Here is a 21,066-nt window from a genome sequence, read left to right on the forward strand (position 1 = left end):
TGTCTACATTAAAACATTCTTCTTCATACTGCATTAATCATTTTAAACAGGAAATCACAACTAAGTAAATTTAGCAAAAGTGTATTTATGAAACAGTTATTAAGCAGTGGCACAAACATTCATGTCATTTCCAAAACAGAAAGTGCAAGATTGTCAGAGACATTTTAAAACAAGCTATTAGTGCACTTTTGTGCATGATGTCACTAAGATGACATATCAAAACAACACTAAATTAAAGTGCACTTTTTGTACAGAATGCCACTACAATAGTTAAAAACAAATAAAGTGTACTTTTGTGCATGATGTCACAAGATATTTCAATAAGTGTCAAATAAAGACACAATAAAAATGAGCTGCATAATAGAAACTCAAATAGTATATGTCCTTCGTTCTGTGTTAGGTTATCTCATTCTGTTGTAGACTATTTGTTTCATACGGTGTTGATCTGGAATTAGTTGCCTCGGCATTTTGTTGGTGTGGCACCGAACGGAGATGTTGACATGCGGAGTTTCAAACACTCATTCTTTAGCGGGTGACTTTTCAAATGATGCTACAAATTAGCAGTGCTGCTACCTTTTGTAGCAACGCTTTTGCCGCATAATTGTTCAACATATTCCCGCTTGAAGCCAAACCACCGCCAGACGATGGCCCCCGTGCTGTTTTTCTTGGGAATTAATTCTTCCTCCATTTGTTATCAGATTCGCACATTCTCTCTCTCTCTCTCGTATTACCACTCCCACCACTCCGTTAGCATCACAGCTAATGTTACCATGTCGCTACCTGCTGCTCGGGGAGGGCGTGTGACGTTGCACGCGCGACTGTGACGTATGTAAGAAGGTGCGCTTGTTTTTATGTCTCTGTGAGAAGGAGAGAAGAGAAAGAGTTGGAAACGCATGTAGTGTAATGCCTGCAGCTAAAAGCAACTGTGTGAGAACATATACTCGAATATCACGATATAGTCATTTTATGTATCGCACAGAGACAAACCCGCGATATATCCAGTATATTCCATATATCGCCCGGCCCTATGATATACAGTACTGTGTATCAAACAAACATAACAAGGAGGTGACGTATAAACTGTCTCTTTATTACCAAGCTAAAATAGCAAGCTGAATTGTCCTGTATGCCCTGCCAACACCTGCGCACACACAGAAATCCCTTTGGTGCCCTCATAAACGATCAGAAATCACACAAATCTTTAACAACCAAATTGCTACAATAATAAACATTTTAAAAGTTAAAATCCACTAAGAGCTGCCATTATCGGCAAATGTCCTCTCAAGACAGGAGAGAAACAAGCAGACAAAGAGAGAGAGAGAAGGAAAGAGGCGCCACTAAAGGAGAGGTAGTCATCTCCGCTGTGAAATAAGTCTGCTTTGGCATCTTTTTCCATGATAATCTGTTCTCATCACAAATAAAACCTAGCTGTTGTAAAGCCAGCTTCCTCAATCTTGTCAATGTCTGTTGGCCTTTTTTAAATTGTTGATTAAATTCTTTAAATGTATAACATTTACTCACCCGCTTTGGTGAGCCACGACACTCACTCATGTAGTATTTGCCTCTGTCCTTAAATGATGTATTTAAATATGTTTTACCCACAACAAAATGGTCTGTTGTATTATTTTGAAGGCACCAAGTCGATGGAAACCTGGGGTGGAAAGGGAGAGGGCTCAATGGCCGCCTCCCGTCATCCTAGCTGGGAAGAGGAAGATGATGGAGGGCCTGGGGTCTGGAATAACACTGCCTCCCAAGGAAGTGGTTCCTCCTTCAACTCTGGAGGCTGGAGTCATGGAGGAAGGAGAAGCAACATGAAGGTTTGTACAGTTACACTTTATTTTAAAAATAAATGAAAATGAGAGCATTATTAGTCAGTGGCACATCACCTCCAGTAGCAACTCAACTTACAAGTTTAATTGATCCTATGACCCAGCTCGTATCGCAGAATCATCACACATTTAAAGGAGTTCAAATCAATTTGATCTGCGTTTGCCCCCCCAAAGCAGCACAATTTTAACGTGTAACATGCCTTTTTAAAAAGAAAAACCTTTGGATCAAAAATATTGTATGAAGAAGTGTACAATAGAATGCAGTACAAACAACTACAGTAGTTTTATGAAGTAATGTTTTTATAATGTGGAATTATATTTATATAGCGCTTTTCTCTACAGACTCAACGGGCTTTACATAGTGAAACCAATTATCTCCATCTTTAAGTTACATTTAAAGCAGTGTGGGTGGCACTGGGAGATGGTGGGTCAAGTGTCCTGCCCAAGGACACAACGGCAGTGACTAGGATGGCGGAAGCGGGAATCGAACCTGGAGCCCTCAAGTTGCTGGCACGGCCACTTTACCAACCGACATTTTCTCCACCAACTTGTGGTGGTGACGCTCGTAACTAAGATTTTGGCTTTCAAATTAAAGCGCAACCACTCATCTCAAAACACTTGTAAGTTGAGGTGCTGCTGTATTTTGTTCTGCAGACATTACAATGTTATGATGATTACATTTCTGCCCAAAGGGGGGGACTGGAGACAGCTGGATGAACCCGATGTCACGGCAGTTTTCAAACATGGGTCTCCTGGTAATATTTGAAATATATTTTATCGGCGCTTCACTGATTGTCTCCACCAGGGGTCGGCAACCTACAAACGAGGCATTATGATGCTAGCCTAAATAGCATGAGCTCGCAGTCATGCACTGACCAAATATGCCCGATTAGCACTCCACACAAGTCAATAACATCAACAAAGTTCACCTTTGTGTACTCACGCACAGCATAAAACGTTTGGTGGACAAAATAAGAGTGGCATGAAACGCATCTTTCTGTGGCAGTGTCTGAGATTATTATACATGTAAACAAACTGCTACGTCACAGGCCACACAACTACGGTGCGTTTAAGGACCGCAGAAATTAGTAGGACAAAACAGCACTTGCCAAATAGTGTCATCAGTGAAGCAGAAACACAAACATATTGAACAGTGGGCTTTCTAATAATTAGGGAAGTTTGTGTCACGTTTGTCCTCCTACAGGAAGCATATTAAGAGCGGGTTGCCGACCCCCGGTCTATGCAATTGACACTTGTTTTTACAAATGTGTGCACATCCCAAGTAGCTCTCTCCTCATTCTTGCTTTGCTCATTGTCAGGGCGACGACCCGAGCTTAGATAAGAAGATGGACGCTGACAAGAGAGGGATGAGCGACTACAATGGGGAGATGAGGAGAGGCGGAAGAGGTGGCGGTTACCGTGTTCCTAATCCCAAAGACATGAGTCCTGTTGACATGAGCGGCTATGGTGAAAAAGTATGTTTCCTAACCCGTTTGCTGTCACTGAGTGCTCCTTGACTATTAATGCGTGCTTCTCATTCTACCTGTGCAACAGATGGGTAGCCATGGAATGTATGTTGGCAGCGGTGGGGGGATGCCTCCGCCTCGAGGGATACACCAGCCCAGCGTGCATCCTATGAACCCCTCTCAGGGGCTACGTGCTCAAGTGCCTCATCCATTCCTGTCTGCTCAGGTACCATGTTTGCTAATATATTTGTAGAAAGTACACATCCTACACATGTTTGGCATTTTGACTTTTTTTTAAAAATCGGTAATGGCCTTTTTTGCCGTTACAACACATCAGCAGATACAACATACACACATATAACGGTACTATTTAGTTTAAAAATAAAATAAAAAATAGTGAAGTAGTTTTCGGACTATAAGTGGCAGTTTTTTTCATAGTTTGGCCGGGGGTGCGACATACTCAGGAGCGACTTATGTGTGAAATGATTAACACATTATAATATAATTTATCTCATTCACGTAAGAGACTAGACGTATAAGATTTCATGGGATTTAGCGATTAGGAGTGACAGATTGTTTGGTAAACGTATAGCATGTTCTATATGTTATAGTTATTTGAATGACTCTTACCATAATATGTTACGTTAACATACCAGTTGGTTATTTATGCCTCATATAACGTACACTTATTCAGCCTGTTGTTCACTATTCTTTTTTTATTTTAAATTGCCTTTCAAATGTCTATTCTTGGTGTTGGCTTTTATCAAATACATTTCCCCAAAAAATGTGACTTATACTCCAGTGCGACTTATGTTTTTTTCCTTCTTTGTTATGCATTTTCGGCCGGTGCGGCTTATACTCCGGAGCGACTTATACTCCGAAAAATACGGTAGTAATAATAATAATAATAATAATAATTAGGGATGTCCGATAATGGCGATACCGATATATACAGTGGTGGAATGAACACATTATTATGCCTAATTTAGACAACCAGTTATGGTGAAGATAAGGTCCTTTTAAAAAAAAATAAGATACATTTATTAAAAACATTTTCTTGAATAAAAAAGAAAGTAAAACAATATAAAAACAGTTACATAGAAACTAGTAATTAATGAAAATTAGTAAAATGAAGTGTTAAAGGTTAGTACTATTAGTGGAGCAGCAGCACGCACAATCATGTGTGCTTACGGACTGTATCCCTTGCAGACTGTATTGATATATATTGATATATAATGTAGGAACTACAATATTAATAACAGAAAGAAACAACCCTTTTGTGTGAATGAGTGTAGATGGGGGAGGGAGGTTTTTTGTGTTGGTGCACTAATTGTAAGTGTGTCTTGTGTTTTTTATGTTGATTTAATTAAAAAAAACAAAAAAAAAAACGATACCGATAAGAAAAAAACCCGATACCGATAATTTCCGATATTACATTTTAAAGCATTTATCGGCCGATAATATCGGCAGGCTGATATTATCGGACATCTCTAATAATAATAATAATAAACACTGCTCATGCACCAGCCCTGAGAAAATATCCCTTTTTGCTGGAGCCCAATTAAAAAAAAAATCTATTTAAGATGAAAAAATACTCTCACTGTCAATAATTCTCCGAAAATATGTTTTGATATCTGAATTTGTTTGAGTTTTTGTGAGAATTCTTCTCCGATCTACTCTCCTCTACAGCACGTCTCTGCTGCTTTCCCGCCAAAACTTTACATTTGTGCTGGAAAATTCAGTTTTTCTCCTTCTTTCCTGGCATCTTCCCAGCCCCTTTTTGTTTGTTTTCACTACTGCAGCTAGCGAGTCCACAACACTCATTAAAAGAGCGCCGCGTTTCATGTTCCGTAACAGACATGGATGGACATGAAGACGACAGAAAAGATATCTCTGCCAAAAATGCAAACTTTCTGTCAGTATCTTGACAAACAGGAGATGATTATATACGTCAAGAAAAGCAGACAGCAGCTCACACATTCTCATACTTTCTGTAACATCCAGGAAGAAATGTCAGTTACTTGAGAAATGTTCCAACTATAATCTGTGTGAGGGAGCCCAGAATTGTTTTCATTTAAATGTTGGCAATATTTCAGGGTTCCTCACGAGGAAACTTTACAATGTATTAAATCCATAAACTGTTACAAAATTGAGGAGATGGTGAGTTATTGCGATGTAGAGAAAGGCCATATTTTGACCAATTTTCCCATATTTTGAAATGCAAATTATGATGCTCTTCTTAGACACACCTAATAAAGGTGTTTTTTGCTGCTGAATTAACCACGACATTAGCGCTGCATAAAACATAATGTCACGACTTATACTGCTGCAAATTAATATTGGTTATCGGCTCTCTTGTTGTTTATTCCGGACAATGCACATTCAGGAACAATCTGATTTACAGATTTGAAAATGAGACAGATTATAGCATACTTGCTCATTTACATCTGTAATCCCAAAACATTAAAACAAAAACACGGAAGAACAATAAAACATTATAATGTTTTATTGTAATGTTTTTATCTATTGTTATGTTATGGTTTGTTTTGTTTTTGTTTAAAGTGATTGAAGAAACCATTTGTGAAAAGTCATTAGGATGGAGGATGCTTCCTGTTTGCTTTTGGCAGGCGTAAAGATAACGGCGTCATCAGCAAACATCTGAAAGTTCACATTCATGCAAACATTTGGCAGGTCATTTATATATAAATAAAACAATACCGGCCCCAAAATTAATCGGTATCGACCCTAAAAAAACATATCAGTTGATCTTTAAAAATAAAGAATGTCATGCAAATTTCAACTAATTAAGAAATTGTGACATTTGAGCAAAAAGCCTTCAGTTAAAAAATATATATTATAAATATTTTTGTTTATGGCTGCAGTAGATTTGAGCAGAACGGCTTAAGTTAAAAAATGTATATTATGTATTTTATAAATATTTTTGTTTATGGCTGCAGTAGATTTGAGCAAAAAACAAAAGTACAAAAAAATCTGTTTCCATGAACTATTTATGCCTTTTGAAAAATGAAGGACTTTTATGTCCTGTTTGCCTTTAAGGTATTGTCGAATGACTGTTGGTGTATCAAACACCCGGGAAGCAATTGGACATTGACGTTTTATGATTTAACATGAAAAAAAGTTCTTAGGAAAAATGATGTAGAACACAGAATTGTGGCCAAAAATGTACTGAAAGGACAAAAAAGTCAGCCTTTGTCCCCTGAAGGTTAAAAGGGAAGTGCACTTTCTTTGGAATTTTGCCTATCGTTCACAATCATTATGAGAGACATGACAACAGATGGATTTAAAAAAAAAAGCATTCTAAATATTAAAGGTAAATAAAAGTCTGCTTACAGCGGAGCCAATGGGAGCTCCACTATTCCACCCATAAAATCTGATAAATAACCATTCCAAAAGTACCAACAATACTCCATTTTTATTTGGTGACTTGAATATTGACCATTGCCACCAACACTGGTGTGAATGTAGCATAACAAGATGTTAATATTGGCTTTCACTATGTAAAGCGCTTTGAGTCACTAGAGGAAAAGCACGATATAAATATAATTCACTTCACAAGTATTAGTGATATTGTTATTATACATTTTAACACGTATTAGTGACATTATTATAAATATTAACAAGTATTAGTGATATTATTATAAATATTAACAAGTATTAGTGATATTATAAATATTAACAAGTATTAGTGATATGTTATTATAAATTTTAACACGTATTGGTGACATTATAAATATTAACAAGTATTAGTGATATTGTTAATTTAAATATTAACTAGTATTAGTGATATTATAAATATTAAGTATTAGTGACATTGTTATTATAAATATTAACAAGTATTAGTGATATTCTTATTATAAATTGTAACAAATATTAGTGATATTATAAATATTAACAAGTATTAGTGATATTGTTAATTTAAATATTAACTAGTATTAGTGATATTATAAATATTAAGTATTAGTGATATTCTTATTATAAATATTAACACATATTAGTGATATTATAAATATTAACAAGTATTAGTGATATTGTTAATCTAAATATTAACAAGTATTAGTGATATGTTGTTATACATTTTAACACGTATTGGTGACATTATAAATATTAACAAGTATTAGTGATATTGTTAATTTAAATATTAACTAGTATTAGTGATATTATAAATATTAAGTATTAGTGACATTGTTATTATAAATATTAACAAGTATTAGTGATATTCTTATTATAAATATGAACAAATATTAGTGATATTATAAATATTAACAAGTATTAGTGATATGTTATTATACATTTTAACATGTATTGGTGACATTATAAATATTAACAAGTATTAGTGATATTGTTAATTTAAATATTAACAAGTATTAGTGATATTGTTATTATAAATATTAACAAGTATTAGTGACATTGTTATTATAAATATTAAGTATTAGTGACATTGTTATAAATATTAACAAGTATTAGTGATATTGTTAATTTAAATATTAACAAGTATTAGTGATATTATAAATATTAACACGTATTAGTGACATTGTTATTATAAATATTAACAAGTATTAGTGACATTGTTATTATAAATATTAACAAGTATTAGTGACATTATTATAAATATTAACAAGTATTAGTGACATTGGTATTATAAATATTAACAAGTATTACTGATGTTGTTGTTATAAATATTAACAAGTATTACTGATGTTGTTATTATAAATATTAACAAGTATTAGTGACATTGTTATAAATATTAACAAGTGTTAGTGCTGTTGTTATTATAAATATTAACAAGTATTAGTGATATTGTTATTAGAAGTGCTAATGCAGACAAACTATTTGACGGGATCACTTCCTGTGTGCCGATGTTTACATCGTGGAAGGGTCTGCTGCTCCCTTGCTCCCTGTCAGTTTGTTGTAGATCATAAGTCATGCATCTCACCTGGACAGTAGATGGCTGAGAATATAATCCGACAAGTTGGGAGACTCTGACAGCCATGTAAGACATGTACCTGGTGAGAACGACAAGAAAAGCGCTTGTCCCTTGAGTTATGCATTGAAAAATGAAATTGGGAGATGAGACGTCGTGCGACATAAAGGTTCTCTCATTCTTCAGTGAAGCGAGGCGTTTTTTCCTCAAACTCTCTTGCCGTCACGTCCAGGTGCCGGGGCCAATGCTGAAGCAGATGCCGTCTCCTGGTGGCAGCGTGGTCGGAGGAGTAGGCGGTCTCGGTTCCGTTGGAGGGGCTGCAGGTGTCGGTGGAGGCGTGTTCTCTCAGATTTCCCCACAACAACTGGCAGTGCTGAGTAACCTCTACCCCCACGTGCAGCAGTTCCATCTGGTACGTGCCCAAATAGAAGATTTGGAATCGTCAGTCTGAAACCGGAAAATGGGAGCACTCTGCTGCATAGCCTGTCTAATTCCAAGTAACACATATAGATCAACTTTGTCTGTCCCAGCAGAGACAGACTTTCTCCTTTGACAGGCTGGACAATAAACAACTTACATTAAAGACAAAAAAAGGTGCAGTGCATTGAAATAGAAGTGACAAAAAAGGGTGTGGCAGAAGTTGTCATACAGGTGTTGTCTTGTAACATATTGCCTAAACAGGAGTGTTGAACAGATTTGGCGTGTCCAAAATAGTTATTTGATTTCACCTTCATGTGAGACGCTTGTGGGAGCATGTTTACCCCAATGGTAAGTCATAATTAAAAGTCATCCTTATGAGCTAAAAAGTCGAAATTATGAGATAAAAAGTCAAAACTGTGAGAAGAGTTGCAATGATGAGATTAAAAAAAGTCATAAAAATGACATTAAAAGTCAAAATTGTGGGATAGTCGAAATTGAGATAAAAAGTCAAATTTGAAAGTGCAGTGCAGTTATCGCATAATTTACTTTTTATCTCATATTTTGACTTTCTTATTGCATAAATATGATTTTCTATCTGACATTATCTCATAATTTTGACTATTTCATTATTTTGACTTACTGGTGCATAAGTGCAACTTTTTATCTCATGACTTGTATCTTATAATTATGACATATCTCATAAATATGACTTTTTATCTCTTAATTATGACTTGTTTTAATCTCATAACTCTTATAATTTCGACTTTACGTTCTCATAATTATGACTTTTTATCACATAATTTCGACTTATTTCTCATGATTGAGTTTTTATCTCCAAATTTTGTATATCACATAATTTCGACTTTTTATCTCATATTTCAGTTTTTTTAAATCTAATTATGACTTTTTATCTCATAATTTCGACTTTCTTTACTCATTTCAACTTATCTCATTTTGACTTTCTATCTCATACTTTCAAGTTCTTTTGTCATAATAAGGTAACTTGTAACATAATTATGACTTTTTTTCTCATAATTTTGACCATTTTTCTCATAATTTCGACTTCATTTAGTTATTTTGCCGTTATCTCATAATTTTGACTTTCTTATCTTATAATTTCAGTTTTTTTGTCTCATAATTATGACTTACCTAGTCCATAATTATGGACTTCCATGGATACTCCTACCTACCTAACATCAGCTGAGCGGTAGCAATGATTGTGTTTTTTACCATAGTCTCTCTTTTTCTGCTTGGAAACTCGCAGGCTTGTCAGCTCTTGCTACAGCAGCAACAACAACAGCAGCAGCAGCTCCTGCAAAACCAGCGCAAGTTCCCTCAGCCACAGCCAATAAGACAACAGCCAGACCCACAGCAGGTAATTTATTATTGTTGTACAATCACTGACCTGTATCACTGTCTCCATCCCACTACAGACTATTCATACACAACACTGAATTTGGCAATTGGTTATAGTTGGGGGTGTCCCAATTAGGTTCTTATGCTGCTCATTCCGATATCTGATCATCCTTGAGTGAGATCGATTGATACCAATACCAATCACATTTATTTGTGGAAGTTTAACAATATCAACACAATTTTCTTAACTAGTTCCTTATTCTCTTTTACTACACACAATTGTGTGATCAAAACGAAGTCAACGGTACACAAAAGCAAAAACTACTCTCTACTACTTATTTAAATCCTTTGTTTTTGTCCTGTGTGCAGAGAATTATTCTGAGTTTGTAAACTTTGACACAAAAAAAATAGTTTGAGAAAATAAATACATTTGCTTGTGTTTTTTGTTAAACCTATTGCGTTATGGCCGGCAAAGAAACATTTATAAACTAGCCGCACCATTTTATAAGCCGCAGTGTTCAAAACGTAGGAAGAATATAGCTAATAATTGTCCAGAATTCACTGTACCGGTAATTAAAACACAAAAGTGAAATTGCCCTTCGTCTTTGGAGCGACACCCGACTAGTATCACTCTACTAATTTCTTCCTCACATGCACGTAACCGTCAATTTTAATCCATAAGCCTGTACTTTTTCCCGGACTTTGAACCCTGGACTTTGTACAATGCTTTGCCAAATGATTAGATATTTCCGGGTTCACCGGCTTCACATACTGGCAATAATTAGCCTCGTCACATCAGACCAATTCAAATGTTCACATTTAATGAAACGCACCGTCCACGCGCCCTCATTTTGGAGAACACGCGATGAAATGGTCACGGAAAAGAAAAGAAAAAAACAGTCCAAAACCGCCGTTCGCAGAAGAAAGCACGAGCCAAGAGGCATCCCGCCTCCAGAAGAGAGTGTTACTGCGTGATGATGCAACCTCGAGTCCACTCAACTCCGACACGGATGAAGAGGACAACAAAAACGTCACTCTTTGGTCGGCTGTAAGTGTGTTACAGGATAGACAGATTTATCCCACAATGGGGAAATGACCGTATTTTCCGGACAATAGAGTGTACCGGTATATAAGCCACACCCTCAAAACTTTAGAAGAAAATAAATGTCCATGTATTAGCCGCACTGGACTATAAGTGGCAGATATATATGTTGTGAAATTAGTTATTTACACACAAAAATATTCTGTAAATGTTAATTGTTTCCGAACGGTGTCTGTAACAGGGCAGTAAAACGGATGATCAAATAAAACAGAAGTCATGGTCATGGACCCACTAGCTGCGCAAGCTAGCTCTTCAATCAGCTAAACAGACTCAATAACTCCATGGTGACGTTTTGGTGAATTTACTGAGGAATTTGTGAAAGTGAAACAATACAAAAAGAATGCCATTGTAATTTAATAATACTATCCATCCATCCATTTTCTACCGCTTGTCTATCTGTACAGTAATCTATTTATTTATATCTGCACCTTACTGCTTTTTTATCCTGCACTACCATGAGCTAATGCAACGAAATTCCGTTCTTATCTGTACTGTAAAGTTCAAATTTGAATGACAATAAAAAGGAAGTCTAAGTCTAACACAGATACTCGTAAACGTGTTAGCATATTGGCTAATGCCAACGACGCTAGCTTCATTACATTACAATGCTTGAAAACACTCAATGAATCAATCAATCAATCAATGTTTATTTATATAGCCCTAAATCACAAGTGTCTCAAAGGGCTGCACAAGCCACGACGACATCCTCGGTACAGAGCCCACATAAGGGCAAGGAAAAACTCACCCCAGTAGGACGTCGATGTGAATGACTAAAAAAACACTCCTACAGACATCACACATGGGATGCTTTAGTAAGTAAGAATTGTTTTAGTTATATTGTAAAACTTACAAACATTGCTTGGAGTGTTGAATAAAGAATCTATACAAGTAGAAACGCTATGGACGACTAGAAGATTTACGGATGGCAATTGTACTTCCGATTGCAGCAAACTCGTCTAAAAGATGATGCCATAGCACAAACAATAACACACTACTCAGTGTATTTGCTTGTAATTTTCAACATTACAGCCATCCGCTGAAAAAAATTCATAAAATAGTTGCGTGGTTTTTTTAAGCTCCAGGGTTCAAAGTGCAGGATTAAAGGAGCATCTTACAGTCCGGAATTTACAGTTTAGGTAAGTGGTTGCAATTCAGATTCAAAAAGTCTGTAAAAAATTATTAAAAGTAGCCCAAAAGTTCTACCTCTCGTTGCGTAATCCTGCAGGTATTTATACCAAAGGGTATGACCACATTACCACAAGAGGGAAACATAAGAAATAAAAAAAAACATAGAGGACATAAAATGCCCAAAGCCTCCATTTCAATATTTTTACATACTACAGCAAAATTAAAAGCAATGAAAAACTCAAAATGGACGTGTGCGTCCAACATAAACACAACTCCACAGTTTTTTTTAATTAAGATGATTATTGCTAAGCATTGCATTTATTCTGTCTGATTCTTTGCTCAATTTTAGCTGGCAAGGATCGTTGCTATTCTGCAGCAGCAAAGACATCAACATGGTGGAGCAGCTGTAGGGAGCTCCAAATTGTCTCCCTCTCACCGTCTGTCTAACCAACCCATGGTTGACTCCTTCCCACATCCCGCCTCAGACCTTCACTCCAAAATGCAAGGGATGTACTCTGGTGAGTGCAAAAATACGAGCGCAACCTGGTTATAAATGTCTGTCTCTAACATGCACTAGTCCGTAGTCAGATTGTCGCTGTTAAAATCAGTAATATTTTCATCATTTTGTCTTTCACAACAAATTCAACATGTTTTAAAATGTGTGTAAGCTTTGTCAACAAGTTTATTTCACCTAATTAAGTATGGTTTACTAAGGTTCTAATGATTTGTTTTAATATCAAATCCATTCGAATCGTAATTCGAGGTTGCTGATGCAATTCAGGGATGATATTGTTTTTTAAAACGATAAGATCCGAAACGATTCACTGAGCTTAAATAGATTCAGTAACTTTTTTGCAATAAACAATCTAGCAGTGTGACTGAGAAATAAATACTGGATATATTGTTTCTTGTAAGGGTGTCATGTAGGAATGAATTATGGATACAAACAAGCAAGTAAACAACAATTCATGGCCAATGCATTCAGATTGTATTTAAATTAAGTGCTTTAGCTTGAAATAAGATGAAACACTTTCTGCTCACATTTTAATATTCAAGGAAATTTCAATAAAAGTACGGTAAGCAACATTATGACAGTAGATGTACCTGCTACTTTTGCTTTTGTTTTTCAACATAAAATAATACAATATTAATATCAAATAAAGTGCAATTAACAGGTTTACCTGTTGTTTTTTGACATAGAAATAATACAAAATAAATAATACAAAAATTAAGTGCAACCAAATCTTTTCAGATTAAAGGAGCAGTGGTTTGACCTGCAACTATTGTCATTGTAACAAACCGCTATGGTAGCAGAGAAAAGTCACAATAAATTTGCCACAACACAACGTGCACCTGGGGATAAGTTGATTGGCAACACTAAATGGTCCCTAGTGTGTGGATGTGAGTGTGAATGTTGTCTGTCTATCTGTGTTGGCCCTGCGATGAGGTGGCGACTTGTCCAGGGTGTACGGCGCCTTCCGCCCGATTGTAGCTGAGATAGGCTCCAGCGCCCCCCGCGACCCCAAAGGGAATAAGCGGTAGAAAATGGATGGATGGACAACAACTTTCAGCTAGAGCACATTTGCAAAAGCCAGAACTACAAACATCACAACACAACAACATAAAAATGCAACAGAAGTGACAGTGGACAAGTTTTGCCAACAGGCCAAGTAGCTGTGGCGGAAAGTTAAAAATGGTGTAATCAATGAAGTTGGAAAAGAGAGTGAAGTGTGACCTCTTTTTCAGTCATAAGCAGGAGTGGGAAGAACCGTTAGGGGGAGCACAAAAGAGGAAGGGTATTCGATTAGGACACACCAGACTGAATCAGACATTGCACCTTATAAGTAAACATCACACAGGGGCGGTATGGTGTAGTGGGTAGAGCGGCCGTGCCACAAACCTGAGGGTTGCAGGTTCGCTCCCCGCCTCTTGACATCCAAATTGCTGCCGTTGTGTCCTTGGGCAGGACACTTCACCCTTGCCCCCGGTGCCGCTCACACTGGTGAATGAATGATGAATGAATGACAGCTGGTGGTCAGAGGGGCCGTAGGCGCAAACTGGCAGCCTCGCTTCCGTCAGTCTACCCCAGGGCAGCTGTGGCTACAAATGTAGCTTACCACCACCAGGTGTGAATGAATGATGGCTTCCCACTTCTGTGAGCGCTTTGAGTATCTAATAATAGAAAAGCGCGATATAAAATCTAATCCATTATTATTATTATTATTATTATTATTACATCCAACAGGATTATGTGACAGTTTCAATGAGGTAGAGTCAGTGCCATTTTTCATTGTGGGAAATACACTAGAGAAAGAAGGAAACTAGGAGAGGAATTTAGAAGACATGGACAGAAGGAAGCTACCAGAACATTTTAGTGCCATTTCTAGAAGAGATGAGCTTATGGAATATAATTCAGTATGGGAAGGTATATACTGTAAGTATGTATGTGAGAAAAGAGAGAGCTCTGGTTCACACTCCAGTACAGTAGGTGGCGGTAATGTATCTCTAACATTGAGTGTCCTGCCATTAAACACAAGAAGAAGAACATTTGCGATATTATTAATATTCTTTGTTCATTACACAGTTTTCAACCTTCCGCCTCAGCCACTTGGTCCGCCGTGCTGCCCTGTCACTTCTGTTGTTGTTGTTGTTTTGTATTCATTCTGGCTTTTGCATGTGGGCTGCAGTTGAAAGTTGTTGTGCTGATGCTTCATGATATTGTCCTGTGGCGTTTGCATTTGTTGTGACTTTTCTCGGCCATTCTTGTTTTGATGATGACGCCGCAGACAGACTTGAGTAACGTTTAACGTCCTCATCATTAAAGTTGCTAAACTTCATATAAAGTCTGTCGTTCTTAAATCAGTTTTCTTTTTTATAGTATCATTAGAATCGATGGATTTCCTTTTAAAACAAGGTTAGATGGATAGCAACTTGGCGAGCCTTAGGAATATAGATGGATGTAGTGGATGGATCAATTAATATAATACATTCATATACTTTGAGCACTGTTAGACTTTGAGCTTTACAATGACGCTGCAAGTTGTCCCGTGTCTGAGGTGTTGTGTGTTGAGTGCTACAGAAACGTAGAGATCTGACCTGAACATTAATGTTGGGCTGACTCATCTTGTCAGGGTTAGCCCCCGGTGGTAACATGTCAGGATTGGAACTGGGAAGTCCCATGATGGGGGGCATGAAGGACATGGGAGGACAGCAGTCGCGCTTCAAATGGATGATGGAGGGGCATTCCCCGGCTCCATCTCCCCCGGACTCCAGCCTTCTGAAGAACGGTGAGTCAGCAGATAGTTTGTCAACCTCCCAATCTGCTGTCAACTCACCGCCCGTGACAGCGTGTGGTCACGGACCTCAGGGAAGCTGCACTTCCTTTTTAGAAATGTGCCTATTGTTCACAACCCTTATGAGCATACTTGCCAACCTTGAGACCTCCGATTTCGGGAGGTGGGGGTTGGGGGGCGTGGTTGGGGCAAGGGCGTGGTTAAGAGGGGAGGAGTATATTTACAGCTAGAATTCACCAAGTCAAGTATTTTATTTATATATATTTATATATATATATATATATGTATATATATATATATATATATATATATATATATATATATGTATATATATGTATATATAGCTAGAATTCACTGAAAGTCAAGTATTTCTTATATATATATATATATATATATATATATATTAGAGATGCGCGGTTTGCGGGCACAACCGCGGAGTCCGCGGATTATCCGCGGATCGGGCGGATGAAATTAAAAAAAAATAGATTTTATCCGCGGGTCGGGTCGGGTCGGGTGGTTGAAATAAAAAAATATTTGATTTTAAATAGATTCAGGCGGGTGGCAGTTAAACCAATTGGGAAATATATATACATAGTTAAATGTTGTTACCCACATACGAAAAACGAGCAGGCACCTGCTGCATATGCCACAACAGAAGAAAAAAAAAAAAAGAGATGGACACTTTTACAGAGCGAAGAAGGGACACCTCGCCGGGGTCCGGGACCGAGGCCCCTTCCCCCGAGAGGGCCCCACCGGGAGCCGTAGCTGAGGCGATCTGCGAGAAGGGCCCGACGCATGTCCAGGGTCACCACCGCGCCCACCGCACCGACACCCCGCCTCGTCCGCCTTCACCGCGGCCGGCGTCACGCGCAGCAGGTAAGCAGCTTACCTGCCCGCCACCCCCGTGGCCGGGGGCGCGTAACAGGGGTCACTCCGCGCGCAGTGCGCTCACGAAAGGGGTGGGGCTCACCCTGGTTGATATAGACAGCAGCTAGGACGGTGGCCATGGAAGTTGGAACCCGCTAAGGAGTGTGTAACAACCCACCTGCCGAATCAACTAGCCCTGAAAATGGATGGCGCTGGAGCGTCGGGCCCATATACCCGGCCGTCGCCGGCAGCGAGACGCGCTTGGAGGTGCGCTCAGCGCGGCTCCCATATGATTGCGCACTGGTGTGCGTCTGGGTCGTGACAGCGTGGCACGCGAATGTCTGTGCTGCATTGGATCAGTCTCCTTTCTTTAACAGGCAAAAGCTTTATAATCTCACTAATGCCTTGCATCGTCTATATTAGATATATAACAACGGGCAGGTGCGGGCGGATGCGGTTCTGATCAAATGTTAGATCGGGTGGATTGCGGATGGTTGACGACTTTCTGATGCGGTTGCGGATGAAATAATTGCCTATCCGCGCATCTCTAATATATATATATATATATAAATAAAATAAATACTTGAATTTCAGTGTTCATTTATTTACACATAACACTCATCTACTCATTGTTGAGTTAAGGGTTGAATCGTCCATCCTTGTTCTATTCTCTGTCACTATTTTTCTAACCATGCTGAACACCCTCTCTGATGATGCATTGCTGTGTGGCACGCACAAAAGTGCTTTCATCAAATGCACTAGAGTCTGGAATCTTCCATCTCTCCCTAGCATGGCCCAAAACCGGTCAATCTTTGCTTCCTGAGGAAGATCTTCACTGCCAAGCACTTGGTAGTCCACTGCTTCTTCTCGGAGGCTATCCAGGTCCAATCGCACCTGCGGCTTGGAACTTACAAGCGTATTTCTTCATCTTACTCGTCGTCGGCGTCGCCATGGCTGCATCTTCCTCGTTCTTCTGCTTCGTCTCCTTGTTGTGTGCGCAGTTGTGCACTGCACTCTCTAAAAGCCCTAGATGTTATTGTTACATATGCATGTACAGTAGATGGCAGTATTGTCCTGTTTAAGAGTGTCACAACATTGCTGTTTACGGCAGACGAACTGCTTTACGGTAGACGAAAACGTGACTGCTGTTGTTGTGTGTTGTTACCACGCTGGGAGGACGTTAATGAAACTGCCTAACAATAAACCCACATAAGAAACCAAGAACTCGCCCTCGATCATTCTACAGTTATAACGTGATTGGGCAGGCACGCTGTTTATATTGTGGGAAAGGTCAGGTCCGCATGGAGCTGGAGGGGGCGTGGCCTCCAGCTCGGCCTGAATTTCGGGAGATTTTCGGGAGAGGCGCTGAATTTCGTGAGTCTCCCGGAAAATCCGGGAGGGTTGGCAAGTATGCTTATGAGAGACAACAAGACAAAAGGGTGTTTTTTATTGTTGTTTTTTTTTGCATTCTAACTTTTAAAAATCGTCTCGTTCTAGGTAGCTAACAATGCAGCTAATGAGAACAATCAATTCCACCTCTAAATCACTTTTAAAATGCATTCAAAAACCGCCAACAATACTTCATTTACGTTGTGTAACCTGTATAATAATAAACTGTAGCAACATTATTGTAAGTGTGAACACTGAGGAACTATTTTTCTAGCATAGTAACACATCGGTGTGCTACGGTATTAGCCTTAAAGGCTAGCTTTGGGAAGAGGTACGCTAGCTTTTACGTCGGCACGGAACGAATTTGTAATACACAACATTGTGATAGCACACCAATCTGTACTGAGTGAAAAACATGAACAATCATATCTGTAAAGTATTATTTCATGTTTTGTTTGTACACAGCCAGCCAGACAGTGTATGTAGTGTAGTTGTAATTACACGCATGACGTGCTGCGTGTGTCATGATCAATATAAAGTGTGACTCACTCCATGGACACTTGTCTCTTTGGTCCAGCTGGCCAGGGATGTTTTTCACAGTTTATTTGGATAAGCAGTCCATTTATGTCAAAATAGCATGGCTTCAAATTCCACATTTTGCGGCTTCGAGTCACTTTCACCTCACTCTCTCGGCTTCCGTCTGCACCAACATCTCACTCTTCCTTCGTGCTCGATTCTATAGGCAGCAGTTCATCCTCTGTATATTCAGCTTCAAAAATATAAGGTTGTGAATCCTCATTTTTCCAAAAATAGTTGATCTCCGTTGTTTGTTACCGAGTCTGCCATGATTAGAACACACACTCGCCTTTGTTTCTGGAAGTAAGAACACACATTTGTTGCCAGAAGTCGGAAGTGCGCTGCTATGGAAACGGAAATAAATACGCTCAGGAATTAGTTCCACCAAATATTTAAATGATTAATTGATTAAATTATTAAAATTAAATATTGTACATATTACATATTGTTATGAAGGTGTATGTTACTACATTATATATATACTTGCGGTGTGTATATTGTACATATTACATATTGTTATGAAGGTGTCTGTTACTATATTATATATATACTTGCAGTGTGTATAATGTACATATTACATATTGTTATGAAGGTGTCTGTTACTACATTATATATATATATATACTTGCAGTGTGTATATTGTACATATTACATATTGTTATGAAGGTGTCTGTTACTACATTATATATATACTTGCAGTGTGTATATTGTACATATTATTGTTATGTAGGTGTCTGTTACTACATTATATATATACTTGCAGTGTGTATATTGTACATATTACATATTGTTATGAAGGTGTCTGTTATTACATTATATATAAACTTGCAGTGTGTATATAAAAAGTTAAATGAGGGTTTGTTGTTTTATAGGCTTGAAAGGTGACTTCCAAGCGTGTTTTATCATCTTTAAAACCCCAATAAAAAAAGAGGTGTGTTCTTGTTTCTCATGATTGTGAACGATAGGCAATATTCCAAAAAAAAAAGTGCACTTCCACTTGAAGGTTTTAAATGACACGCCTGTGAATCTGCACTATTGACTTGTGTATTTGTTTTTCTTCCTCTTTCTAAAGCTGAGTGCAGGCTGACTTTATTTGCAGTGTGAGATGAGGTTGTGATGTTTCAATTGTTGTCCTTCTAGGCTCCACAGAAAACTGGCAGCGTACCCCTGGGAGTAAAATGGGCAACAAACCCTCCACATCCAGTTGGCCACCAGGTGATTGTCAACTTCTTGCCGCCATCCAGTACATTAGGACCATGAATATGACACCTATGTTAGTTACATTAGGGCTAATTGGCACCATCTTAGAAGTATGCTAAATTCTCCTATATTCGCATGCTAATGTTTTATGCAAACATTTTTAATAATTGTATTCGTTTAAACCTAAAAACTATGACTTTCAATTCTTGGCGCCAACTTAGAAGAACATTAACTTTTCCTATGTCATTATGCTAACATTAGCATGCTAACGTTTTACGCTAGCTTTTCAGCTAATTTTATATGTTTAAATCTAAAAATCATGGCTTTGCATACTTGACGCCATCTTAGAAGAACGCTATTTTTTCCTGTCATTATGTTAACGTTGGCGTGCTTACATTTTATTCTAGCTTTTCAGCTAATTTTGATTGTTTAAACTTAAAAATCATGGATTTTCATACTTGGCGCAATCTTAGAATTATGTAACTTTTCCTATGGTAGCGTGCTAATGTTTTATGCTAGCATTTTTGATCATTTTATTCATATGAACCTAAAATTCATAGGTTTTTAGACATGTCGTCTTTGTTCAAGTATGCTAAATGTGCTTATTACAAGCTAACGTTAGTAAGCCAACGTTTTATTCTAGTTTTTTAGCATCAAGGTTCACAGCAAACATAGCAGGTCCATCAAAATTTCAGTGGGAATTTTTCTAGTTTATCATCAAAACCTTTCCTTGATGACTTTCTTTAGAGGCCACAGTGATATGAAAAGGATGCATTTCCCTACAGCTATTTTTGTGGCAATAAATGAACTGTACACAACTCAAAACACCAATCAAATGATGAAACCCTGTCTGTACAATATAACACATTAAAAATGCATGATAACGTGGTCAAAAATGATATTCATAACTAATAATAATAATAACTGGGATTTATATAGCGCTTTTCTAAGTACCCAAAGTCGCTTTACATGTAGAACCCATCATAACTGCAACAAAGCATGCTGGGTAAAGCCTCTCCTCAGACTTGCCAGATATGGACTTTGTCTACCAATAACGTGACTGAAGACACAAATCTTCTGGATGTTTGTTTTTGTTAGGATATAAAAGATTGTAGCTAATGCCCAGATGTTGAAAGGATGAGGAGGAGGTGATTGATCAACAATCACTTTATTAAAATGAACAACTCCGCCGATTCAACCTCTACAGCGGTCCCTGAAAGCACGCACACACAATTAGGGAAACAGAACTGTTCAAGCAGAAACGAACAAAGCAACATTTTGAAAAATGCACATTTTCTCCACACCAGTATTAAAAAGTGGAATTTAAAAAAAACAAAACCATCTGTCCACATAAAAACACATTATTCGGCTATTACCGTATGTACATTTTGTCTCAGCCAGGAAAAGCAACCACAGAAGATATAATGACAAGGTAATTATGTGTATATTATCTTTCAAATCAGCGCACACTTACAGAGTCCAGGAAACAATTTACATT

At 37.8% G+C, this 21,066-nt stretch overlaps 1 protein-coding gene across 5 annotated transcripts in view; it reads left to right on the forward strand.

Annotated features, from left to right (window-relative positions):
• Positions 1–21,066, forward strand: part of LOC133615693 (trinucleotide repeat-containing gene 6B protein-like) — a 42,699-nt gene that overhangs the window by 12,313 nt on the left and 9,320 nt on the right. For 4 of the 5 annotated variants that reach the window (XR_012051109.1, XM_072915823.1, XM_061974466.2 and 1 more), the window contains 9 exons: positions 1,633–1,817; positions 2,522–2,584; positions 3,149–3,304; positions 3,384–3,521; positions 8,470–8,649; positions 9,922–10,032; positions 12,593–12,761; positions 15,375–15,530; positions 19,509–19,583. Coding sequence is in view for 4 of the 5 variants with exons in the window: in XM_072915823.1 (XP_072771924.1) it covers positions 1,633–1,817; positions 2,522–2,584; positions 3,149–3,304; positions 3,384–3,521; positions 8,470–8,649; positions 9,922–10,032; positions 12,593–12,761; positions 15,375–15,530; positions 19,509–19,583 (1,233 nt within the window). In the remaining variant the exon portion in view is untranslated. The remainder of the gene's footprint in view (positions 1–1,632; positions 1,818–2,521; positions 2,585–3,148; positions 3,305–3,383; positions 3,522–8,469; positions 8,650–9,921; positions 10,033–12,592; positions 12,762–15,374; positions 15,531–19,508; positions 19,584–21,066) is intronic. The other variant, XM_061974467.2, reaches the window with a different exon arrangement.

The sequence above is a fragment of the Nerophis lumbriciformis genome, linkage group LG22, assembly GCF_033978685.3.
Source record: "Nerophis lumbriciformis linkage group LG22, RoL_Nlum_v2.1, whole genome shotgun sequence".
Classification (NCBI taxonomy): Eukaryota; Metazoa; Chordata; class Actinopteri; order Syngnathiformes; family Syngnathidae; genus Nerophis; species Nerophis lumbriciformis.